This window comes from Acinonyx jubatus, chromosome C1 (genome assembly GCF_027475565.1).
Source record: "Acinonyx jubatus isolate Ajub_Pintada_27869175 chromosome C1, VMU_Ajub_asm_v1.0, whole genome shotgun sequence".
In the NCBI taxonomy this organism is placed as follows: Eukaryota; Metazoa; Chordata; class Mammalia; order Carnivora; family Felidae; genus Acinonyx; species Acinonyx jubatus.
This window is the reverse complement of record NC_069381.1, coordinates 10,002,706-10,025,000: the sequence shown is the minus strand read 5'-3', so window position 1 is coordinate 10,025,000 and position 22,295 is coordinate 10,002,706. Positions and strand designations below refer to the sequence as shown.

Sequence of the window (22,295 nt, the reverse complement as noted above, 5' to 3'; positions counted from 1 at the left end):
ATTCTAAGGGAGAATCTGTCCTGGGGCTCTCTCCCAGCTGCGGGAGCCTCAGACATTCCCGGGCTTCTAGATGCATCACATGGCATTCTCCCCATGACTCCACATTGCCCACCCCCCAGTGCATGTGTGGCTCTGTCTCCAAATTTCCCCTTGTTATAAGGTCACCAGTCATACTGGACTAGCGCCCACTCTAATGACCTCATTTTAACTTGGCAGCCTCTGTAAAGACCGTATGTCCAATAAGGCCACATTCTGAGGTTCCAGATGTGAGGACTTCCAAGGTATCTCTTCTTGAGGACACAATTCAACCCATGACAAAGGAGCTGGTCCCTTCCAATGAAGCTAGAGAAAACGCCGTGTGGGGTGTCCACGACCAACTGTGTTCTGCATAACTGTGGGCTTTGGTGGAGGTATTTCAAAGGTTCTGCAAACACGGATTCAAATTTCATTTAGAAATACACTGGAAAAATCTACGAGCATGCACTGAGATGTGATGCATATCGTTTATGAACACCAACGTACAATTTGCGCTACCAGAATAACAAGTTGGGCTTTTTGTTTTGGGGGGTTTTGTTTTTGTTTTTGTTTTTTGTCCAGACCCAGGAGGAAGAGTCCTTGTTCCGCCTCCCTGCATATATTCAAACTTTTTTAGTAGGTTACTGATTTAAAATGAGTATTGCTTTATAGTGGTCTTCTTTGAATTCAAGTCCTATGCGTGACTGCGTAAGTGTGTAGGCAACTGTATAAAACTGCATAAATGTTTAAGTACAGGCAAGAAGGTTCCCAGGGCTTAATTGCAAGGGTCCAGATGCCCCTGCTTAGGAAAAGCTCCCACTTGGCTCCGTGGTTAATCATGTGAGGGAACACATGGCATGTTGACAGGATGACACTGGGGAGGAAGGATGGCCTTTCTATAAAGTTGAGGCGCCCCATTAGTCAAGGTTCCTCAGGCTGCAAATGACAGAAAGCCATCTCAATCTAGTTTAAGTGAAAAGAGGACGTTTCGTCTACTCCACGGTGTTTCTTCTGCCTCTGCTCCTCGCCGTACAATTTCCCTATGTAACTTCCTCTGTGTTTCTGTCGGGCGTACCGTGAGTTGGCTCGCTCGCGCACATTCCAACATTCTCTAGCCTGCTTCCCTGAACTACAGAAAATGGAAATCTAAATCTGGGAAATTTCCCAGATTCCCCTGTGGCTAAGGTTGCCAGGTAGCCTAGGTTCTTCCTCAGTGATGTACAAGAGGACAACGAGGTAGCCGTGGCATGGGAGGAGACTGGCTCTTTTAGCACGCTGGATGCAGAAGCACCTGGTTCTTCAGAATAGCACTGGAGAAGGCTCTAGCATCCAGTCCTCAGTTTACAGGTGCTACTGGGTGAAGCAGTCACTGGATGGCTTCCACTAACAGTCTTGACTGGTTTCTCCTGGCTGCTGGTTATGTGGCCTCCAAACCCAGTTTTTGAGACCTCCTAGAGATGCTGTGAACTATCAAAAATGTCACATTTTCTTTTAAAGGTCTTTCTACTTAAAGTAAAGTAGATTCTGTTGTGTGCTACTGAGAACTTAAGGAGATACAGAAGGACTCCGACATACGGTCCATACATTGATGAGTAGCAGACTCACCCCTTCAGCCACAACTTTCTCTGAAACTGAAGACAGAGTTTTGACTCTCTCCCAGACAACCCTGCCCAGATGTCTTACAGGTCCCTCAGTCTTCCTAGACTCCAAACCAAACTCATCATTTTCCCCTCCAAGCCTGCTGGTCCCATTTCCTTTATCAGATGCTACCATTTTCCCAGGCACCCAAACCCCAAATCTGAGACTCATCCTAGACTTGTCTTTCTCTTCCCCCCCCCCCAAAAATTCAATTAGTCCTACTTCTTAATCCTTCCCTGAGTACATCCCTTCTTTAATGCTCCTACCGCATACCATAGTTTCTCACCAAGAGAGGCTCTCCCATCTCTTGCCTCGGTGAATCCATCCTTCACACTTAACCATGGTGATTTTTCACACACCCAAATACAACCAGGTCATCCCTTGGCTTGAAAGCATTCAATAATTTCCCACCGTTATTGTGGTTTCAAGCTACATGAATGGTATGAAACCAGAGGGGATGTATGGCAGATACTGGCTAAAGACTCACCAAATCCATTTCATGTTTCTCCGAGAACATGGCCGGACTACGCTTCCCAGCTCGTCTTCCATTACAGGGCTTGGTTATCAGTCCAATCTGACTTCAAATATTGGCTCTACTATTGTATCAGTCAGCTCTTGCTGTGTAACAAACCACCCTGAAACTTAGCGGCTTAAAACAATCACCATTTTTTATTTCTTCCAAGTCTACAGAAAGACAGGCGGTTCTGCTGCCCTGGGGTAAGTTCAGCCGACTTTAGCTAGGCTCACTCTTGCATCGGTACCTCCGTAGGTCAGCTGGGAGCCGCCTGGTCCATGACAGGCTCAGCAGGGAGATTATACCTCTGTTCCATGTGGTGTCACCTCTGCCAGTTTTCTTGCCAGACTTACTCTCACATCAGAGACAAGGCTTCAAGAAAGAGCAGAAACATGGAGGCATCTGGAGGCTAGGCTCTGAACTGACCTAGTCTTCCCCTACAATCTCTGGGCCAAAAAAAATTACAAGGCAGCTCAGATTCAAGGGGTGTGAAAACAAATCCTAGCTCATAGTGAGAAAGGCTCCAGAGGCACACTGCAAAGAGAAAAAGTAAAGAAGCGCAGGCATTTTTGCAATTAAAGTAGCACAGCTGCTCACTTGATATGTGACCTTAAGGAAGTTTCCTCTCTAGGCCTCATTTCCTCATCCATAAAGTAGGGGAAATGATACATACTTCACAAATGAGATTCGGAGGTAAGGTAAAGTCCTTAGCACAGAGTTTGGCACATAGTAAGGACTCAATGGTCCTTTACCACTTTTACTTTTCACATATCCCTGCAATGTTTACCACCGTACCTTTCATGTGGTTAGTATAAGCTCAGGAAGCGTTTGTTGAACAAATAAACCACGCATCTGGCTTGAGTGACCAGCTAGAACAATGGGATTTTAATGGCTCATCATGCGTCTAGAGCTAGCACAAGCGCACTTGGTTTAGTGCGCTTCTCACACTTGGTTGCGGGCCCATTGAAACCATCCTGTTCGAGCTTGACATAGAGCCCTCTTAAAATATATCTGCCAGCTGTTCAAACACGGTCTGTCCTCGGTGCTTGGATAAGGGCAGAAGAACACAATCCGTGTCCCTCTAAATAAACTGACTGGATCAGTCTTTCCGAAAGATAATGTGCATGAAGCTTGCTAATTAGGACATTTCAGACTCCCATTTCTAAAAGATCAAATATTGCCAAGAGTTGCGCAAAGAGATCTTCTGCTACTTTGCTTTGCTTATGTGGTGGATTGATTACATCAATGGTCCATGCTTTATACAGCCTGTTAGGTGGTGCAATACCACACTGGCTCTGGGCTTGGTAATTTGACTCATTTCGGCCCGTGGAATAGTGGTGCACTTGATGCAAACATAGATTGGAAAAATGATTGCTTTTGTCCACTTGTTCTTTTTTAAGGACCCCTATCACCAGTAGGAGAATATTCCAGAGTTAGCTTGCTGGACGGATATGAAAGATACACGGAGGACAGCTGAATCATGCCAGCCAAGGCCATCTTAGACCCACCAGGCCCCAGCGACCACAAATATGGGAGTAAGACCAGTCAAGATCAGCCGTGCCCGCCCATGTTAGCAAAATCACCCCAGTCAATCCGCAGACTTCAAGCAGTAAACACAAGTTATCATTCTGAACCACTTAGTTCCGGGATGATTGTTTAATGTGGCAGTAGTTAACTGATACAAATCCATGTTGTGATTTTCATTATCAATTTTATCATGAGCCTGTTTCATTGTCTCCTACTTTTCAAGGAAAGAAAAAGAGATAGTAGATGCATATGAGTAACCCAAGACAAGAATGTCCATTCTGAAATTAAGTATCCAGGCTACTAAGCTGGCCAAAGCTGAGCGAGTTTATTTCAAGTCCACAGGAGTAAGTGAGAACTTGGAAGAGCCAAGTCACCATCTCACTATTAAACTGCTTTTAAGCATGATTTACTGAGAGCTAAGGAGTGAAGAACATGGAATATAGGCTTGAGCTGGCATCAAAGAGATTTTCTGGCTCTACTCCCAGATCTAACACAGGACATCCATGATGACACTTAGCAACACCACGCCTCTATTTACCTGGCCGCCCTACAGGGAAAGTTGGAGTTGAATGTGAATAGGAGGTCCCAACATCTCCGCAGAGGAATTACCATTCTAAGCGTAAGTTATTTTAGGATTATAATTGCATGGCATCCATTCTGCTCTCTACTATCTGACTAATGGCTGAGAGCCACAGCATTAAAAAAGTACCAAGTAACTGATACTAAAAGAAAATTCTGATATTGAATTCCATTATGGTAAAAAATATCTATATTGGCAGTGAAATTACCTTTCTAATTATGTCTCATTCAGACTAACGCTGGTTTACATTTCCTGAGTGTGTGCCACCAGGGAAGGAAGGCTCTGCCCGTAGATAATCCAAAGTTACTAATCTATAGGTGCATAACTGAGAACTGACAGTGGGCCGTGTTCTAGATGGCAGCTCTTCAGCTAAGCAACAGTAGCCTTCACCTCCTCATTTCCTTGTCTACATCTTCCCAGATTTCCCTTCACCCATCAGACTCCTGTGTCTCATGTAGTTCAAACAGCTCTTATGCTGGCCTTCCTTTGCATGTGTCTCTATGTCCACAGCATCTAGCAAAAAAAAAAAAAAAAAAAAAAAGAGAGAGATCCTGGTTCCTCTGTGGACACCCATAGGCAAAAAAAAAAATAAAAAGATTCTCTGCTCCTGAGGGACCAGTTAGAATTTTTATATTATCTAAATTATATGTAAATTTCTGGAATAAATAATTTGCTTAGATCTTTTGCAACACCCCAGGGGATCTATTTCCAGTTACCTCATGGGGTGGTATTAAATACATACAACTAAGTTAAAGTACAAATTATATGCAATAATGTATGAGTAGAGGTCACATTCTCTCTCTCCTTCGTTCTCTCTCCCTGCAGATCTCAGCTTAAATGTTATGTTCAAAGAGAAAACATTTGAACTCTTATCTCAATTAGGTTCTCATGCATCTTTAAGACAAGTACTGAAACTCATTATTATGTTGACTTGCACACTTAGAGCTACCCGCCCCCACTAAAATTCAAGATCCTCCTTTCGCTCTCAATATTGCTCCCCGCAGTCTAGCACAGGGCTTGGCACATTGTAGGTGCTCAAGAAGTGAATGATAAAATAACTAAGATCTATCTTGAGGACAAATTATGATTGATTGTAGGGTCTAAAAACAGAGTTGCTCAATCGCGACACAAGTGGCACTGGGGCTAGATAATTCTTTGTCATAGGGGGCCATCCTGTGCTCTGTAGGAAGTTTAGCAACATGCCTGGCCTTTACCCACAGATCCCAGGAGCACCACCACCCCTGCCCAGCAACCCCCACCAGCCGTGACCACCAAAAATACCTCCAGACACTGCCAAATGTCCCTGCGTGGAGCATAAGTGCTCTCCTCCCCTCTCAGTTGAGAACCACTCACCTAAAGGCTGATAGTAGGGTTGGGTATTATTTTTGGAGCCATATATTTGCCAATATAACTATAGAACACGATGAGAAGACTAGAATATTGGGGGGGGGGGTTCCTATAATACCTTTTATAGTCTATTTATTTTGAAAACCGTGTTCTTAGAACCCTAAGCCTTCTAGGAGTCTGAAAGGGTAGAGCTTGGCTTTAGTAAAGTGTTGCATATTTACTAACATTGTTAAAAACATTTTGAGTTAGGAGCACTGTTGTATGTCTAAAGCCAGGTTTAAATCTTCTCCTTTCCCCAAATTACACCCTCCTTTCCCCTCCATTTAATAACCCCTTTGGGAAGCAAACACTCCGAGGATCACCACCTACAACTTAGAAATCAATTACGCTTGCTTTGCGATTGGCTGGATGGAACACAACATAAAAAAGTCTATTTTATTAAAGCTTAATACCCAGTTTTCAAAACAGAGAGAATAATACCCGACCTCCCGTACTTCTCACGGCTGAGAGGAAAAGATGACAAAATGCCGGCAGAAGTGCTTTGTAAACAGTAAAGTGACCTGCAAATATTAGCCACTTCCTTCTCTGGGTTTCTGTGGCCCCCACACATGCCTTATCACAGGGCGCTTCAGTGTCTGATCCCTGCCCAACTACATCTTGAGTCCCTCTAGGGCAGGGACGTTCTGTCCCTCTCTATCCCTGGAGCTGAGTGCACAGTCAACCCCTGTGCTGGGACACAGCACTGAGTGTATGCATATCGAGTGCTTGGTAGATTTATTATTGCTTCCATCTGCCCAGAGTCCCCTCTCCCTCCTTGTGGTAACAATGGCGTGCTCCCCACAGCACACACGGTCTAGGTGGCACCATCCCTCGACATGCACACCCTCAACATGCCAATGGGGAAAAGGATCCGTTGACCTGAGACACGCAGATCAGATTCTTGATCAAAGTGACACGAAGAGAGAAAATAGCTGGAGTCAATTTATCCCAACCCCAGCACCCTGAAGCGACCTCTCTTTAATTTCTGAGACCTAACTCTCTGTAGCTGTCCTCCACCTCTTCCAAAGGTCAAGCCTACTGGCTTCCATCAAATGTTACCCTTGTTCTGTTAATCAGAGCTGGTCTTTCTTGCTGGTGACCAAAGAACCCCACCGAGTCCTTACCCCTAATCTTCTTTCCATGATTTTGCTACTATTTCAGATTCCCTCACTATATACCATGGACCATTGACTATCAGAGCAGCATACGTTCTATTTTATTACCATTTAAAATGTATATCATTAGGGGCACCTGGGTGGCTCAGTCGGTTAGGCATCTGACTTCGGCTCAGGTCATGACCTCACAGTCCGTGAGTTCGAGTTCCACATCGGGCTCTGTGCAGACAGCTCAGAGCCTGGAGCCTGCTTCAGATTCTGTGTCTCCCTCTCCTCTCTACCCTTCCCCTGCTCATGCTCTGTCTCTCTCTCTCTCTCTCTCTCTCTCTCTGTCTCTCAAAAATGAATAAACATTAAAAATAAATAAAAAATAAAATGTACGTCATTGAAATAAACACATAGTATCTACCCATCTAAGAGACGTTCCTTTCCTTCACAACACGGCAGTGGACAGGAATCCGGTTTTTTCCTGAGTCTCAGTTCCAGCTGTACCTGGATGTTTGCATAGTGAACACTGAAAGCAAACGTCAGTGTTCCAGCACTTTCCCTAAAATTCTGCCTTATAGGATTTTACAAAGATGGAAGGAGACTCAGAAGAGGCCACCTTTCACTATTAACATAAAGAACACCTAGACTCAAGCTTATCAGAGGAAGAGCATCGCAATTGTGTGCATCACCCTCCGTTCCTTTGGAGCAGGGAAGGTGATTGCTGGGGCCTCTGTCACCGCAAGGATTGCATCTAAGCCTGGCAATGCCTGCAGGTTAAAATTTTATTTATTTAAAAAAGCCATGACACTTTAAAAGATCAAAATCGCATGGCAGAATGGGAAGTGAGCTTGCACGAATTATGTAAGAAACTTCAGGCATAGGACCTGCTGGTTTTATAGTTTTGCATCTGGGAACAGAAAATAAGCATTGCCTTTTCAAATGCACAGGACCGATGGGTAATGGAGCACATGGATTACCGGAGGGGATAAGCTGAGACTCCTTTGAATAATCAGCTTACCAATGTAGCTCTCTAGTTAGGTGAACTAAATTCCTCCACGTCCGTTTAAGTGTTTCTTTCTCCTATGACCTGGAAGAGGTGGAAATCTGACAGCGTGCGTAGATTTAAACATATCCCAGGGTAATTTTCTTCTTTTGAGAACTTTGCCTCTTTGCCCTCGTTCTAATTTCAGAGTTTCTTCCCTGCTTGCCGCAATGTAGGGACAGTTCTGTTTCTTTCTCCCACATGGGGTCCAATTTCAAAAGATACTAAGAAAAAAACCCATGCTCCTGTGCTACCCTTAGCCGCGGCCAGCATCTGTGACCTTGACAGACAGGCACCCTTCTGGTACCCCAGTTTGTACAACTTAAAAGGCAAGACATTCCCTAGGACTGTCAACAGGGTCCTACTTGTGGCATTGACCTTGAAGCCAGCTGCAGCCAGAAAGCACCAGATGCCTGCACTAGGAATAACCACGAGCTCCACGTCCTGAGCATGGTGTTGGCTTCAGAAAGTACATGGAGGGATGGAACGTGCTAGAAAAGGGAGAGAATCTCTTCCAGGGTTATGGCTGCCATGAATGTGTATCAGTTACCTGATTTCCAAGGTCTCCTTCCCAAAACAAGCTGACAAGCCATCCGTCCCCAACTATGTGTCAGCAGCCTGAGCCATGCTTTCCTCTGGTGCAGTCTCCACCCCAAACCACACTTCCCCATTCGAGGCCAGTCTAGAGAGTGCAGTGTCCGGGCAGCTCAAACAGCCAATCATCTCATGTTAAATCGGCCCAATGTTGCCAGAAATTAATGAGAAAGCATAACCAACCAGAGGAGAGGAGTTTTCCAGACCATTCTAGAAGAGAAATTCACACTACCCAGACAACCATCACTCTGAGTCTCAGATGCTGGCAGGATCCCCTCCTGTCTCCTGAACCAGGCTTGCCTCCTGCCAGTCACCACCCCGCCCCCTCGTGCCGGGTAAGGGGGAATATGGGCTTTTGCCAAATACACTTTCGAGACCTCTGAACACAAAGAAGAGAAAGAAAGGCAGATGAGAAAAGGAAAGAAAAGGGGAAGGAAGGGAAGGGAGAAATCTCATTCCGCTTCTCAACTAAGACTTAGTTTGCCAATGGGAAGAAGAGGCGGGGGAGAGAGAAATGAAGGAGAAGGTAGGGGAGGAAGAGTGGATGCTGGGCGAGGGGTGGAGGAAGGAGGGGAAGGAAGGCAAAGGGAAAAGGGAAGAGGAGGAAAGAGCAGAGAAAGGGGCGGGCAGAGGATGAAGCGGATTTCATTTATTTCCCACCTAACATTTGACTTCTGCCAGGCCCGGAGCACACACTGGCTTAGAGATGATGGCTGTGCAGTTTATTTCTATTTTTAAAATTTTTTTAATGTTTTTATTTATTTTTGAAGGAGAGAGAGAGAGACAGAGCATGAGCGGGGAAGGAGCAGAGAGAGAGGGAGACACAGAATCAGAAGCAGCCTCCAGGCTCTGAGCTATCAGCACAGAGCCCGACGCAGGGCTCGAACTCACGGACCGTGAGATCATGACCTGAGCCGAAGTCGGACGCTCAACCGACTGAGCCACCCAGGCGCCCCAGTTTACCTTTATTTTTAAAGTCTTGCTTCCTTCGTTCCTAGAGATGGACCTCTGGGAGGGGTGCACCCGGGGCTCAGCCTTGCTGCACGCAAGCCCTGCCTTCAAATCCAGGCCAGGGTCCATGGAGAAGGGCCTCGCGCTCTGCCAGGCCTGGGCGACGGAACACAGGCCCCTCTAAGCCGCTGTGGCTGCAGAAGGAGACCCCATAGGGAAGGGACCGTCTCCACCTTGTAGCGCCCAGCCTTCCAGCAGAGGGCCCTGTGGCAACAAAGCGATCTTCTTGTTTTCCCAAGCATTCGCGCACCCCTTAATAAATAATGATACGAGGTCTTTGGGGGGAAGAAAGAGAGGAGTGCCAACAGGAGATTTAGTTGGCTGTAATCAACCCCTCTTAGCATGCGGAGTCACACAGTATGAGTAAAAGAATTAATCTCTACCAGAAAGAACTACCTCTTCGGCGTTATGAATCTAATCGCTCATGAGGCTGAGTCGGCAGTTTGGCTCCCAGGAACAAAAGCCACAAGGTCAGGTTTCAAATGCGGTCTGAATGGTACATGTCATTGAATTTGGGGGGCCCGCAGACGACAAGGGGAATGGAATGTAAACAGGGGAGCCCTGCCTCTTTCAGACACCCCCTCAATGTTCAGACGGACATTTAGGGAATGAATAAGTAACTGTGGGCCTCGGGGGCTCCCCCTGTGAGACGTTCCTTCTCACTTCCGTTCTGTAGAATGAACTGTCAGACCTGCCAATCATACCCGGCACCCCTATTATACTTGGGAGATGTGTTTGCTGTGTGCATACTGTTTTATAATCCTCAGAGGTAGAATTTCATAGCCCAGCAATGCTTTTGCCTTTGACATTCTCCTAAGCAGGATTTATTGCTTCCAAGACAGATGTGACTTGAATCGATTATGCCTTTTAAGCAGTTGCTCTCGAAAGCAGCCTCCAGGTTCTCTGGAATACTTTGTGCCTGACTTCATTCAACTCGCAAACTGATGTCAGAGTATTTCATCATCATCTAATGCTATTAAGAGTCCTCCGGGTATGGAAGCGAGTAGGCTATTATACCAACCAAGTTAAGGGATGTGGTTACTGCTCTTGAGAAGCTTACGTCCTACCATACACAAACCTACCGCACACCTATTAATATCACAAAATGCAGCTGAAGGGAAGGAGGCACACAGAATTCACATTCTGTTGACCTCCCGTTATCGATGAGCTTAGAATATGAACTAAGCACATTCATTCGTCTTTCCAATTGAGGTAAGAAGCAATGTCAAAGCATGAATGGAAACTCGCTCCATTTCCAAAAATGCTCATTAAAGAGTCTTCTTAAAAATCATGTATCTCTAGATGTCTCCTTCAAAACTGAAAACCACATATCGCCCCTGACCATACCCAAAATGTTGGGGTTTCTTAGCATGTTATAAGTGTGGCAACGCTAATCTTAGGGACATGATCTGAGCCTGGGGGCATTAGGTAACATGATTCTAATTGACTTCAGCCACGGACATAGAGAAAACCACAAATAATGTTTCCAGAAGTGAGTGGTTTGGAGAAAAAAAAGCAACGAGGGTGGTATTTTTAGACCAAACTAATCACAATTTACCTCATCCTATATTAGTCTCAAAGACAAGAGGGAAGAGGCTTCAAACAGAAGTAGGCAAAAGAAATAATGGGCCCAGACATCACAGCACTTTCCGAGCTGGTTTTCTATTTTTGCCCTGCTCAGGAAGAAGATTCGACCCACCTCCTTCTGGAGGTCTGACTTCGAGGAGTAACCACCATACCCCACTCCACTTTATCTGGCTATTTGAGTGTAAAATTCTAGCAGGCATTGATGAGGGGTCAGGAGAGAATGAAATAAGGAAACAGTCCCCCCCTGTAATCACATTGTATGGGATAGTTCAGTCTCATTAGATTAAAAAAAGGAGAGGGGGAATTGCGATCAACACCGTCTAGGATGAAAGTTGTCAAATGAATCTAGCATTCAGGGATGAAAACATTTTCTTAAGCGATGTTGAACGTTTCTGAAATCCCATTCTAGACACTAGTGAAAGAGAGAGAAAAGATGAATCATATTTTACTTCCTGAGATTTTACAAACTCTAGACTCTACACAGTATTGCTGGGATTCACGTGGATAGTTCCCTTGGCTGGGGGTGTTAGTTGTAGGACTGGGTCTAGGCACTGAGGAAAGCTAATCCTTTCAGGAACGCTTTGCTTTCTTTTATTTGGTAAATCGTTCTAAATTCCCCCTTTTTCCCCCCGAGTTTTACAATTGGCTGTTAGAGCTTCGGAATCTTTCCTTTCTCCGGCAGACGGGCTCAGGAAGAAAGGAGAAACCGAATGGGATGCTCATAACGAAGGGGAGAAGGGAGAACAGTGAGTAAAAATGAAAGGCTTTGCATAACCTGGGCCATCGCAACATAGGGGCTCAAAAACCCCATGGGGCAGCTTCGAACATTGACAGGTGAGAAACGCACAAAAGCCTTGCCAGTTAAAGTCCTATTGGTACAAGAGACAGGCTTCAGGATTGATTTTTAAAAAAAAAAAAAAAAACAAAACATAAAACACCACCATGGTAGAAACAAAACCAAAGGAACCGCAGTTCAAAATCTGATACCGAGTGGAACACAGGAAACCGCCCACCGTTCTGACCTCGCGGCTGTCGAACGGAAAACAAGCTCAGGAAGAAAGCTCCGGGGCAAACGGATACAAAATCACCAAAACCAAAGAACATTGGCTGAAACATTTCTAGATCCTGGAGAGGTAGAAATGACAATAAAATTTAGTTCGGCTTGGCTTCACGGACACAGAAAACTATCAACTCGAGTGAACCACCTGGTGTTTGCCTAGCAACGTATCTGGAGAGACCCACCAACAAAGCCAGAAGCAATAGACAGATTACCTTTAAATATTTCAATAAAATAGTACACAAGGAGAAACCTTGAAGAAGAACATCTCGACAAAAGCATGCAACGGGCTAAATGCCTTCTGTAATTAATTCATTGCGGGCATTAAAAAAGAAACGACAGTGCCGATTCGCTTACTGGGGGTGCATCAAATGTACCAAAATATTCATTAGCTGCTCGGTGATGCTGTTTGGGATACGTGCTGCTCCACTCCAAAGCCTTCCCCGGCTTTGAGGCCTGCCAAGTCTGTATGTAAATGGATTTTCACTTTTCCAAGGCTAAGGAGAGATCTGTTAAAGTCTCAGAAACAACACATGTATTATTTTTAAGCCCCATTACTTTGACTTAAAACCAAGCTATTTTAATACCAAATCCTAAGTAATTCCTAATCAGAAATCCAATACCCAATAGATCAGAATCTCTGCTACATGGACGTCCATCACAAAGGCAGTTTTCAATAAGCGTGGTAGTCAGACATTTTTGCCCACTTCTACTAAAAAGAAAACAAAAAAAGGACACCGCCGACTCTATACAGAATTTCTCTGTTAATCTCTGTACCTGAGCGTCCATTAAGAGGTGCCTCATCAGGATCATGGAACTCTTCAGAGTCTCCTTCTCAGTGGGTAGGAAGGGGTCTTTGTCCTCTTCCAGTGCCTTTGACTTGGTGACAATAAAATGGGATATCTGGTCATTTAGGGTGTACAATGATTGCACAGCTATGGAAAAAAAAGAGAAAGAAGGAAAGTGTGATCATAACAGGTAACTTTCAAAGAGAAGCTGGCTTATACTTTTATTTTTATTTATTTTTTTAATGTTTTTTTTTTGAGACACACACACACACACACACACACACACACACACACACACACAGCATGAGCAGGGGAGGGGCAGAGAGAGAGGGAGACACAGAATCCAAAACAGTCTCCAGGCTCTGGGCTGTCAGCACAGAGCCCGACGCGGGGCTCAAACCCACGAACTGCGAGATCATGACCTGAGCCGAAGTCGGACGCTCAACCGACTGAGCCACCCAGGCGCCCCAGTGTATTTTTAAGTGCCCCCAGTGGCTCCTACTTTTAGGCAGAGAGGTAGGAGTATGCATATAACGTCCAACCAGGGCAGGTATCAAGAAACCGGTATATCCACGAAAATCTCTTCACATGTGTTTAACAACTAACAAATATTTACTGAGCAGTCTCCCAATGCCAAACCTATGGAGTGCTTGGGGATATAATCATAGGCGAAGGCAGACATAATGCCTCCCCTCAAGGAGCATCCAATGTCCTGCAGAGAAAACTGGAAAGAAACAAGCCAGCAAACATTTCCATGAAGATGACTTTGTGTTAAGTGTCTGTAAACTACAGAGATTCACAGGACACGAGGGGACAGCCCTAGAGTAGATTGACATTTATGGTCATATAGTTGGCAACTTTACCTCTAAGCAGATGGCCTCTATCATTAAAGTATATGAAGGGACAAAGGCCATGTTTTCCAATCAGTGCCACATGTGTGCTGGGGGGATTATTATTTCTCTATAATTCACATAGCGCTTGCCGTCTGACCTGTTATAAATTTTCAGATTTCACCTATTTACTATGCTTGTTGCCTCTTTCTATACCTTCTCTACAGTGCCCTCAGTAAGAGCACAGATTTTTTTAAATCTTTGTTTATGATTAAATCCCCAACAACCAGGACAGGGACTAGCAAATAGACGGCGCTCGATGAATATTATTGAATTATTGTCCTTATTTTTCCTTGAGTTAGAATTTTCCTTATAGAATTTCTATAAGTTTCAGATAAATCTACCCTTTGCAACCAAGAATAGGTAAATCCTACGCGTTCTCAGGAAACCTACTGCAAAACCACAATTCTGAAGATGAAAGTTATCATCAAAAACGTATACGATAGAGTAACTCTGAGCACCTCCGCTCCTCACTGGGAGGGAGCACGACAGTTCAGATCACCCTCTTGCCACAACTAACTAGAAAACTGTACAACATCTTAGAAACAAATATTCCCGGACTTTGAACAACAGACAGCACGATAGGGGGTGATTCTTTAGAAAAGTGGGGGTGTGGGGGGGGAAGTTGAGACCTATCATCACCAAGCATTCTGAAAGAAAATAAAAGGGGGAATGTCCAGACTTGAGCACAGGAACAGGAGCCCAAGGACAGCCCGGTGATCTCGCTGAGTTGAGAAGGCAGAGGCTGGGAAGGCTACTCTTGCTACAGTTTGCAAGACAGAGAACTGAACAGGAAGGCACGGAGATCGCTAGAAATCTGTAAAGGGGTCCCTTTGAGTTGTTGGCTGAATATCAATCCCATATCTGAGTAGGATGAAACCCTACGTGACTTGGCAAGAAACAGTTCCAGGAGAGGAGAGTTACAGTCTGGGCAGCTGTAAGGCAAACAATTCTATGAGATCTCCTAGGGACACACATTGCTCACGTACTCATCAGCCGAAGTGGATGATGGCCTTTGCTGGAATTCAGGGCACATTCGGTACAGACTCCAGAAGGATCGGGCTTTAGAAATGAAGCTAAATGAGCCATAGAATAAAGGCTACTCTAGGCCTATCCAGAAATAGTTTATTTATTTTTTTTCTCAACGTTAATTTATTTTTGGGACAGAGAGAGACAGAGCATGAACGGGGGAGGGGCAGAGAGAGAGGGAGACACAGAATCGGAAACAGGCTCCAGGCTCCGAGCCATCAGCCCAGAGCCTGACGCGGGGCTCGAACTCCCGGACCGCGAGATCGTGACCTGGCTGAAGGCGGACGCTTAACCGACTGCGCCACCCAGGCGCCCCCAGAAATAGTTTAAAAGTAAGCCCTGAAAGAATTGAACTGATCTGCAAGTAACTAAAATACCTGCCAGAAAGAAAAAAAAAAAATGGAGCATTCTTGTTTGTATAGAAGTACGACAAAATCTAGCACCCAAGAAATGCAAAATTCATATAGCTCAGAATTCAATAAAAAATTACCAGACATGTAAAGAAGCAAGAAAGTATGACTCATGTCCTGGAGAAAAATCAGTATATAGAAACAGACCCAGAAATAACAAGTGATAGTATTAGCAAACATGGCTATTAAAACAGCTTTTATGGATACGTTTTGCATGTCCGAGGTTGTGAAATAAAGCATGATTATAATGAGGAGAAAAATAGGATATTTAAATCAGAACCAAATGGAGCTTCTAGGAATGAAAATTACAATATCTGAAATGAAATTTTACTGAATGAGATTACTGGCAGATTAAGCAATGCAGAAGAAAAGGCCAGTGAACTTGAAATTAGGGTAATAAAGCTCTCTGGAATGAACAGATAGAGCCTCTCTGACAATATAAAGCTGCCTGACATGCACATACTTGGAGTCTGGGGGTAGGGTGGGGGCAGGGACAAAAATAATATTTGAGGAAATAATGGACAAAATGTTTTCCAAATTTGATAAAATTATAAACATACAAATCTAAGAATCTCAGGAAACCCCAAATAGGATAAACACAAAGAAAACTGTACCAAGGCATATTATAATCAAATTGCTACACACACACACACACACACACACACACACACACACACACAGAGTGAGAAAATCTTAAAACCAACTAGAGAAAAAAGGCAGGTTGCATTCAGAGGGACAAAGGTAAGAAAGGTGTCAGACTTGTCATATGAATCTCTGAAAACCAAAAGATAATCTTTGCATCTTTAAAATACCAAAAGAAAAAAGATACTTGTCAACCTAGAATTGTATAACCTACAATATCTTTCAGTAATGAAGGTGAGATAAAGACTTTTTTTAGATAAAAATTGAGAGAACTTATCACCAGTAGACTTTCATTAAAAGAAATGTGAAAGGAATTTCTTTAGTCAGAAGGAAAACAGCATTAGATGGAAACTTGTATTTACAAAAATGAAAAAAAAAACAAACACCAGAATACTTGAAAGGAGCGACATATAACAAAGACATTTTCTTTCTCATCTTTTAATTATTTTAAAAGATAATAAGATGGTTTAAGGCAAAACAATAATGTATTGTGGGGTTGACAACATATGTAAAAAAAGTAAACCATACAACAGTACCAAGAATAAGAATGTTCACAAATACATAACGTGCTATATTATCTGAAGGTGGACAGTGTTGTTAGATATGCACAGTGTAAATCCTACAGTAAGTACTAAACAATAAATAACAATTAATAAATGGTGGTTTTGAACTATGGAGAATCAAACTTGGAAAACACAGCATAGAGTCGCAACTATAAGCCACATAGTAGGAAGAATACAGGATATGATGTCACAGCAGTTCCTCACTGCACAGGAAGACTCTCAAATCCTGTCCTGGGCTGGGGGAGGAACTTGGCCGAAACAGAGATGAACAAGAAAGTATTGGGCCTGATCCCTGCCTCCCCTGAATCTTCGTTCTCCAAAGGAGATGAGTAGAAACACCCAGGTAGATTTGGTGATCTGAAAGCCAAAGTGACTTCTTAATGTCTTACATCCTGCCTTGGGCAGTTGGGTGGGGCATTCTTTCATTGTACATGCCAATATGAGGCACCCAGTATTAGAGTAGAAATGATAACCATATGGCCTCTTAAGTCATTGAGGATCTGAGATAGCATTACTGCCTTATCACCATCATTGCCCAACCTACAGTCTTTTCTAGCATCCCTGGGGATGAAGACATTTCCATTGAGTCCTGAAGTGTCCAGAGGGAGATTCATAGAGCAAATAGACATGCCCAAGACAGGAAAATACATAAGCCTCCTGAGAACCCAAAAAGAAGGGAAAAAGGGTAAAGACAGCAATCTGAATTTAACTGATATCTCTCCAGAAAAGATACTAAGTTTTCAATGAGAGGTGACTGAGTTACCATCGGTGGAAATGTGGGCTCCAGATCTAAGGTGAGTTCCATGGTAGAAAGTTAAAAACAGCAATAAATGGTTTTTTGGGTAAATTTGTAAACACTGTACATTTTTTACAAACGGGAAAGTTGGGACACAGGTAAGGAAAGCAACTGAGTAGGCATTCAAATAACGTACCCAGAGTCTAGGGCCAATCTCTGCATGATTCATGCCATGTTTTCCACCACCATTCTGCCTTCCTTCCCCCTTACCTCCCAATACAAGGACATAAGGTTCTCAAAAACAAGACCGCCTCCCTAAGTCATTCCAAGGATACCCTAGTTCCCAAGCCCCTTGCTTATAGACATGCAGACATGGCTATCAACAAAACTCCTTACATCACTTCTTGGAAAGGAGAAATTACTATCAATGCTTTCTACTCCAACTAGGCTAGTGAATTTTGGGTTCTCAATGCATCTATTATAGCTCTCTCTATTCTTGTTCCAGAAAACTGAGGCTTTAAAATATGCTCTAAACTTCACTTTGTTCTAAATTCAAAAGACAAATTGAAAGAAGTCAGCACTGCCTCCTCTGCTCAAAGAATAGACACTTCCATTAAAGAACCTACCATATCGTATCACAATTGCTTAAAAAGCCAACTGTGATAGATTTAATTATTAGCTCCAAAACTGCTCCTCTCTGAACCTATGCCTACAGAACCCTCCCTAGTGACTCTCCTTGGTGGAGAAACATACTTCCTGCCTTAAATAATACCAGGTTTTTCCAAGTGACTCGCTTTAGCCACAAGTAGACACAAACTATTGCCATATCCAAGCAGAAACTTTAAGAGCAATTTTATGGTTCCCCTATTATTCTTCCCCCTTTGCTGTAAGTACAGCTCGGATCCCAGAATGAAGAAAACACGTGAAGGAAAGGCAAACTTTTGCTACTGGAAAGCACCAGTATTTGGGGGTTATTAGTTACTGGAGCATAGCCTAGTGAATGCGGTCTCATAGTCTCTGGACTAGAGGGTGACTCCTTTGAAGGCAAGAATAGAATCTTGTTCACTAGTTACTGATGGTGTTCAGCAAAGAAAAGACACTCAGGGATTGTTTACTGAGTGAATAAATACAACTGGTTCGAGAGTACAGATTCTTTTTTTATATATATAAAATTTTAAATGTTTTTATTAACTTTTTTTCTGAGACAGAGAGTAAGACAGAATGCAAGCAGGAGAGGGGCAGAGAGGTAGGAAGACAACAGAATTCAAAGCAGGCTCCAGGCTCTGAGCTGTCAGCTCAGAGCCTGACGCAGGGCTCGAACTCACAAACCGTGAGATCAAGACCTGAGCTGAAGTCAGATGCTTAACCCACTGAGCCACCCAGGTGCCCTGAGAGTACAGGTTCTAAAACCAGTTGGCTTGGGTCTCAATCCTGCCTGCCCCTCTTACTAGCTATAATAATAATAATAATAATAATGACAACAATTACAGTTTATTGAGCACCTATCATATGTCAGGGGCTTTTAAAACCTTTGCGCAGAGTGATGAGTCACTAATAATGTGGACCTAGGGTCAGAAGCCCGAATCATACCCAGCTCTGACATTTACTAAGTAGGTGAATTTGAGCAAGTTATTGTATACCCCACAGTGCCTGACATATTGTAAGTTCCTAATAAATGTTTGCTGCTGTTATTGTTAAAGATCCATTATAGATGGGGAATCTGAAGCTCAGAGAGGTTTACGCAACAGAGATGAGACCCAAGGCCATAATTCTCCAATGGCTGCTCTCACGATCTTGCCAGGATACCACACTTTGGATCCAGAAAGAATAACGTCATTGGAGACAACACCACAAGTGGGGTTTTATAGCAGCGACTGCTGCTGAGTGGGGCACAATGAAAGTAAAGGCAGGGAACACGTCTAGACTTTTTTTTCTTTTTAGCAAATGTAAAACAAGCAGATGGCAGGATGCCTGGTACACAGTAAACATTTCATGTACTAAAAATGGCTAGGATTTGAAGCCCTTCTCAGATGCTTCTCTATCTATCGAACGTCTTCTCTCCATCACACAGTTGCTACACTGATAATAATTAGTAGTGGGGTGCTGGGCTGGCTCAGTCGGTTAAGGTGTCCCCCTCTTGATTTCGGCTCAGGACATGGTCTTGTGGTTCGTGAGTTCGAGCCCCGCATCAGGCTCTGCGCCAACAACGTGGAGCCTGTTGGGATTCTCTCTCTCCCTCTCTCTCTGCCCCTCCCCCTCTGTCTCTCTTTCTCTCAAAATAAATAAATAAACCTTAAAAAAAAAAGAATACTTAGTAGTAGTAAAAATATTACAGCAAACATCTATGGGCAACTCTATTTGGCAAGCACTGGGCTTCATGTTTAAGGGGCACTGTCTGATTTAATCACAACTCTACTGACGTGAGTGCCATTGTTCTAGCTACTATTTTACCAAGGAAGACACTCAGACGATGTGAGTCACCCAAGATTATGCACCTAGTCGGTGAGGGAGGCGGATTCATGCCTAGGCAGAGCCTGTGCGCACAATCCCTACATGAGACCGCCTCCACCTGATGCTCCACCCCACGCCTATCGCTCTTCTTGAGCTAACCAGCTGCCGGTCTGGTCCCTTGGTCTCCCTTTATCCATTCTCACCACTTCCTGGAGGACACAGCCAAGGAGCTCACACTGATGTACTTCCACCTGGGACACCACCCAGAGCAAGCCTAGAAGGACAGTGACAGGCTGAGCACGGAGCATCACCTGGTAATCCTCGCTACTTTTACAGGTGAAGACGTAGGCCAGGAAGGTTACCCAGTTCCCTGAAGATGCTTGAGAGTGTGGGCTCTGAAGCTAGTCTGCCTGGGTCTCAACCTTGTCTGCCCCTCCACCTGTATGACCCTGAATGACTGACTTGACCCCTCGGTGTTCCCATCTGTAAATGGGGACAGTAACAGGAACTACTTCCTAGAGCTGTCTGTGAATTAAATAAGACAGTTTGCACAAAGCACGCAGCTCGGCGTCTGTCACGTGATGAGTACGTACAAGACTTTAGCTATTATGATTCTCATCCCACAGTTTATACCTCAAGCCTTTAACTTGCTGACGTTAACTAGTTACTATGTTTATAATTGAGGATAATTAGTAACTCCTTGTAATATAAATCAGCCAAGATGATGTCTGCATATTGGCCTGGGTGGTTTATTTCTTCACTGCAGGCTGAGACCCATTAACTCAAAACCCAGCAGGTGCCAAACTGAAATTTTTACACATCCACTTGTTTTAAATATAGCCCAAATAAACAGATTTTTAGCTATTTAGAGCCCATCTGCTTTGCATGCCCTACAAAACTGCACCTAATGTCTGCTAGCCACAGATAAGACAAGCCCGTAGCACAAAGCCTCTTAAGCCACTGCTGCTCTCTGACCCACAGAATCCCCACGGTGCTGTTCCGGGACATCACCTAGATGCAGAAGTCCTCTCGAGAATTCTCCTCTCCCCTGGCAGCTCCCTTGCCCTCCTCTCCTGCACTTACTTCTGGAAGGTCTCCTGCTGCTGCGAGGGACTTCCTGGAACCCCAAACCTGTCAAAGCCTCACCCAAGAGAGCCTGTGTTTGCTACTGCCACCTAGTGGCCATCTCTTTTTCCTTGATGAGCCCCCAGATCCCTGGAACCCCTACGGCCCCCGCTTGTCTATTCATTTTGTGATCCCAGTTACAACTTCGTACACATTGAAAATTTAATAACTGCAAGGTGACTGACTGGAGGCTAGGGCAGCAGGGAGGAATAGCTTACCCCCTTGCATCTATGTGTAGACCTAATCTTCACGGCAGGCCATCCTGTGTTTTTAGGCTTGCGTAATGGGTATTTTGTGTATTTGTCTGGTGAGCATCTATTTCTGTTGTCTTCTCCTAAAAGAAACTGTCTCTCCTTTTGTGGACACACTCGCCCCCCACTTGTAGTTCATGTAGGGCTGATCCTATTCCGAGATCCCTGAGATAGACACACAGTCAAACCCGGCCAATCCAAGCTTTTCATTTCCCTGGCAACTGATTGGCTTAGGAGGAGGCATGTGACCTATAAGTGGCCAATCAGATTTAACCCCAAAACCTTTTGCTAGAACCATTGAGAAAGAGGTAGCTTCTCTTTTTTTTGGTTGCAATTGCTAAACTGATAGAAGTATGAAGCAGCTGGCAGCCTTTGTACTTATCATTTGAGGCCCCCCCCACCCCCACCCGAGAGTAAAATCACCTGAGCAAACAGACAATTATCGCTGACATAGGGGAACAGAGATTCCTGACGGTATCCTTACAGCACTGGGATTCAGCCACAGGCTTCTCAGTGACGTGGGTCAGCAGATTCTCTTCTTTTCATTAGCCCATCTGGGTTGATTTTCTGTCACTGGCAGTCAAGAAGTCCTGATTACCATGAAGAAGCCTGTGCTTTTTTCTATTGCAATCATTATTTATGTGATTATTTTTTTAAATGCCTGCCTTCCTCTGTGGCAGATTAAAATGATCTTGACATTTGTTACTCCTCCCATTGACAGGTAGAGAATAAATCCACTCCCATGAGTCTGGCTGACTTTAGTGACATGGTTCACCATGAGTGAGGGGTGGAAGTGACATTCTGGGATTTCTAAGTCTAGATCATAAGAGGTCCTGGAGCTCCTGCTCATGACTTTGGAACACTTGCTTCGGGAGAAGCTGTCTGCCATGTAAGCCCACCATGAGACCACCATGCTTTAAAGAAGCCTGCACATATACACCACTGGAGAAAGAAAGATGACCAGCCAGTTCTGTATGGGCATGAACAGGTGCTTAAGTTCTTCTGAGCAGCTAGCCAGGCCGGGGTCCAGATATCTCAATAAAGAAGCCACCTTGAATATTCCAATCCTAGAGGACGCAACATAGAGAAGAACCAAGGAATCTAGCCATCCACCATAACTGATGCTTTAGACACATGGTACCAGCCATCTCTACCATTCAAGTCGCCCAAAATATGGCCCCCATCACTCTGAACTACTCCCCTACACCATATCCAAATACCTGGCCCATGAAACTGTGAGCATAATGAGGTACTGATTTGTACCATTCAGTGTGGGGATGGTTCGTTATACAACAATAGATAACCAGAACGTCGGTCACTAAATTGTAGGCTCCACGAAGCCAGCAACGGTGTTGA

General features: G+C 44.2%; 1 protein-coding gene across 5 annotated transcripts in view; it reads right to left on the bottom strand.

Annotated features, from left to right (window-relative positions):
* Positions 1-22,295, bottom strand: part of KAZN (kazrin, periplakin interacting protein) — a 1,065,865-nt gene that overhangs the window by 802,382 nt on the left and 241,188 nt on the right. For all 5 annotated transcript variants that reach the window (XR_008290587.1, XM_027060832.2, XM_027060833.2 and 2 more), the window contains exon 2: positions 12,832-12,989. Coding sequence is in view for 4 of the 5 variants with exons in the window: in XM_027060832.2 (XP_026916633.2) it covers positions 12,832-12,989 (158 nt within the window). In the remaining variant the exon portion in view is untranslated. The remainder of the gene's footprint in view (positions 1-12,831; positions 12,990-22,295) is intronic.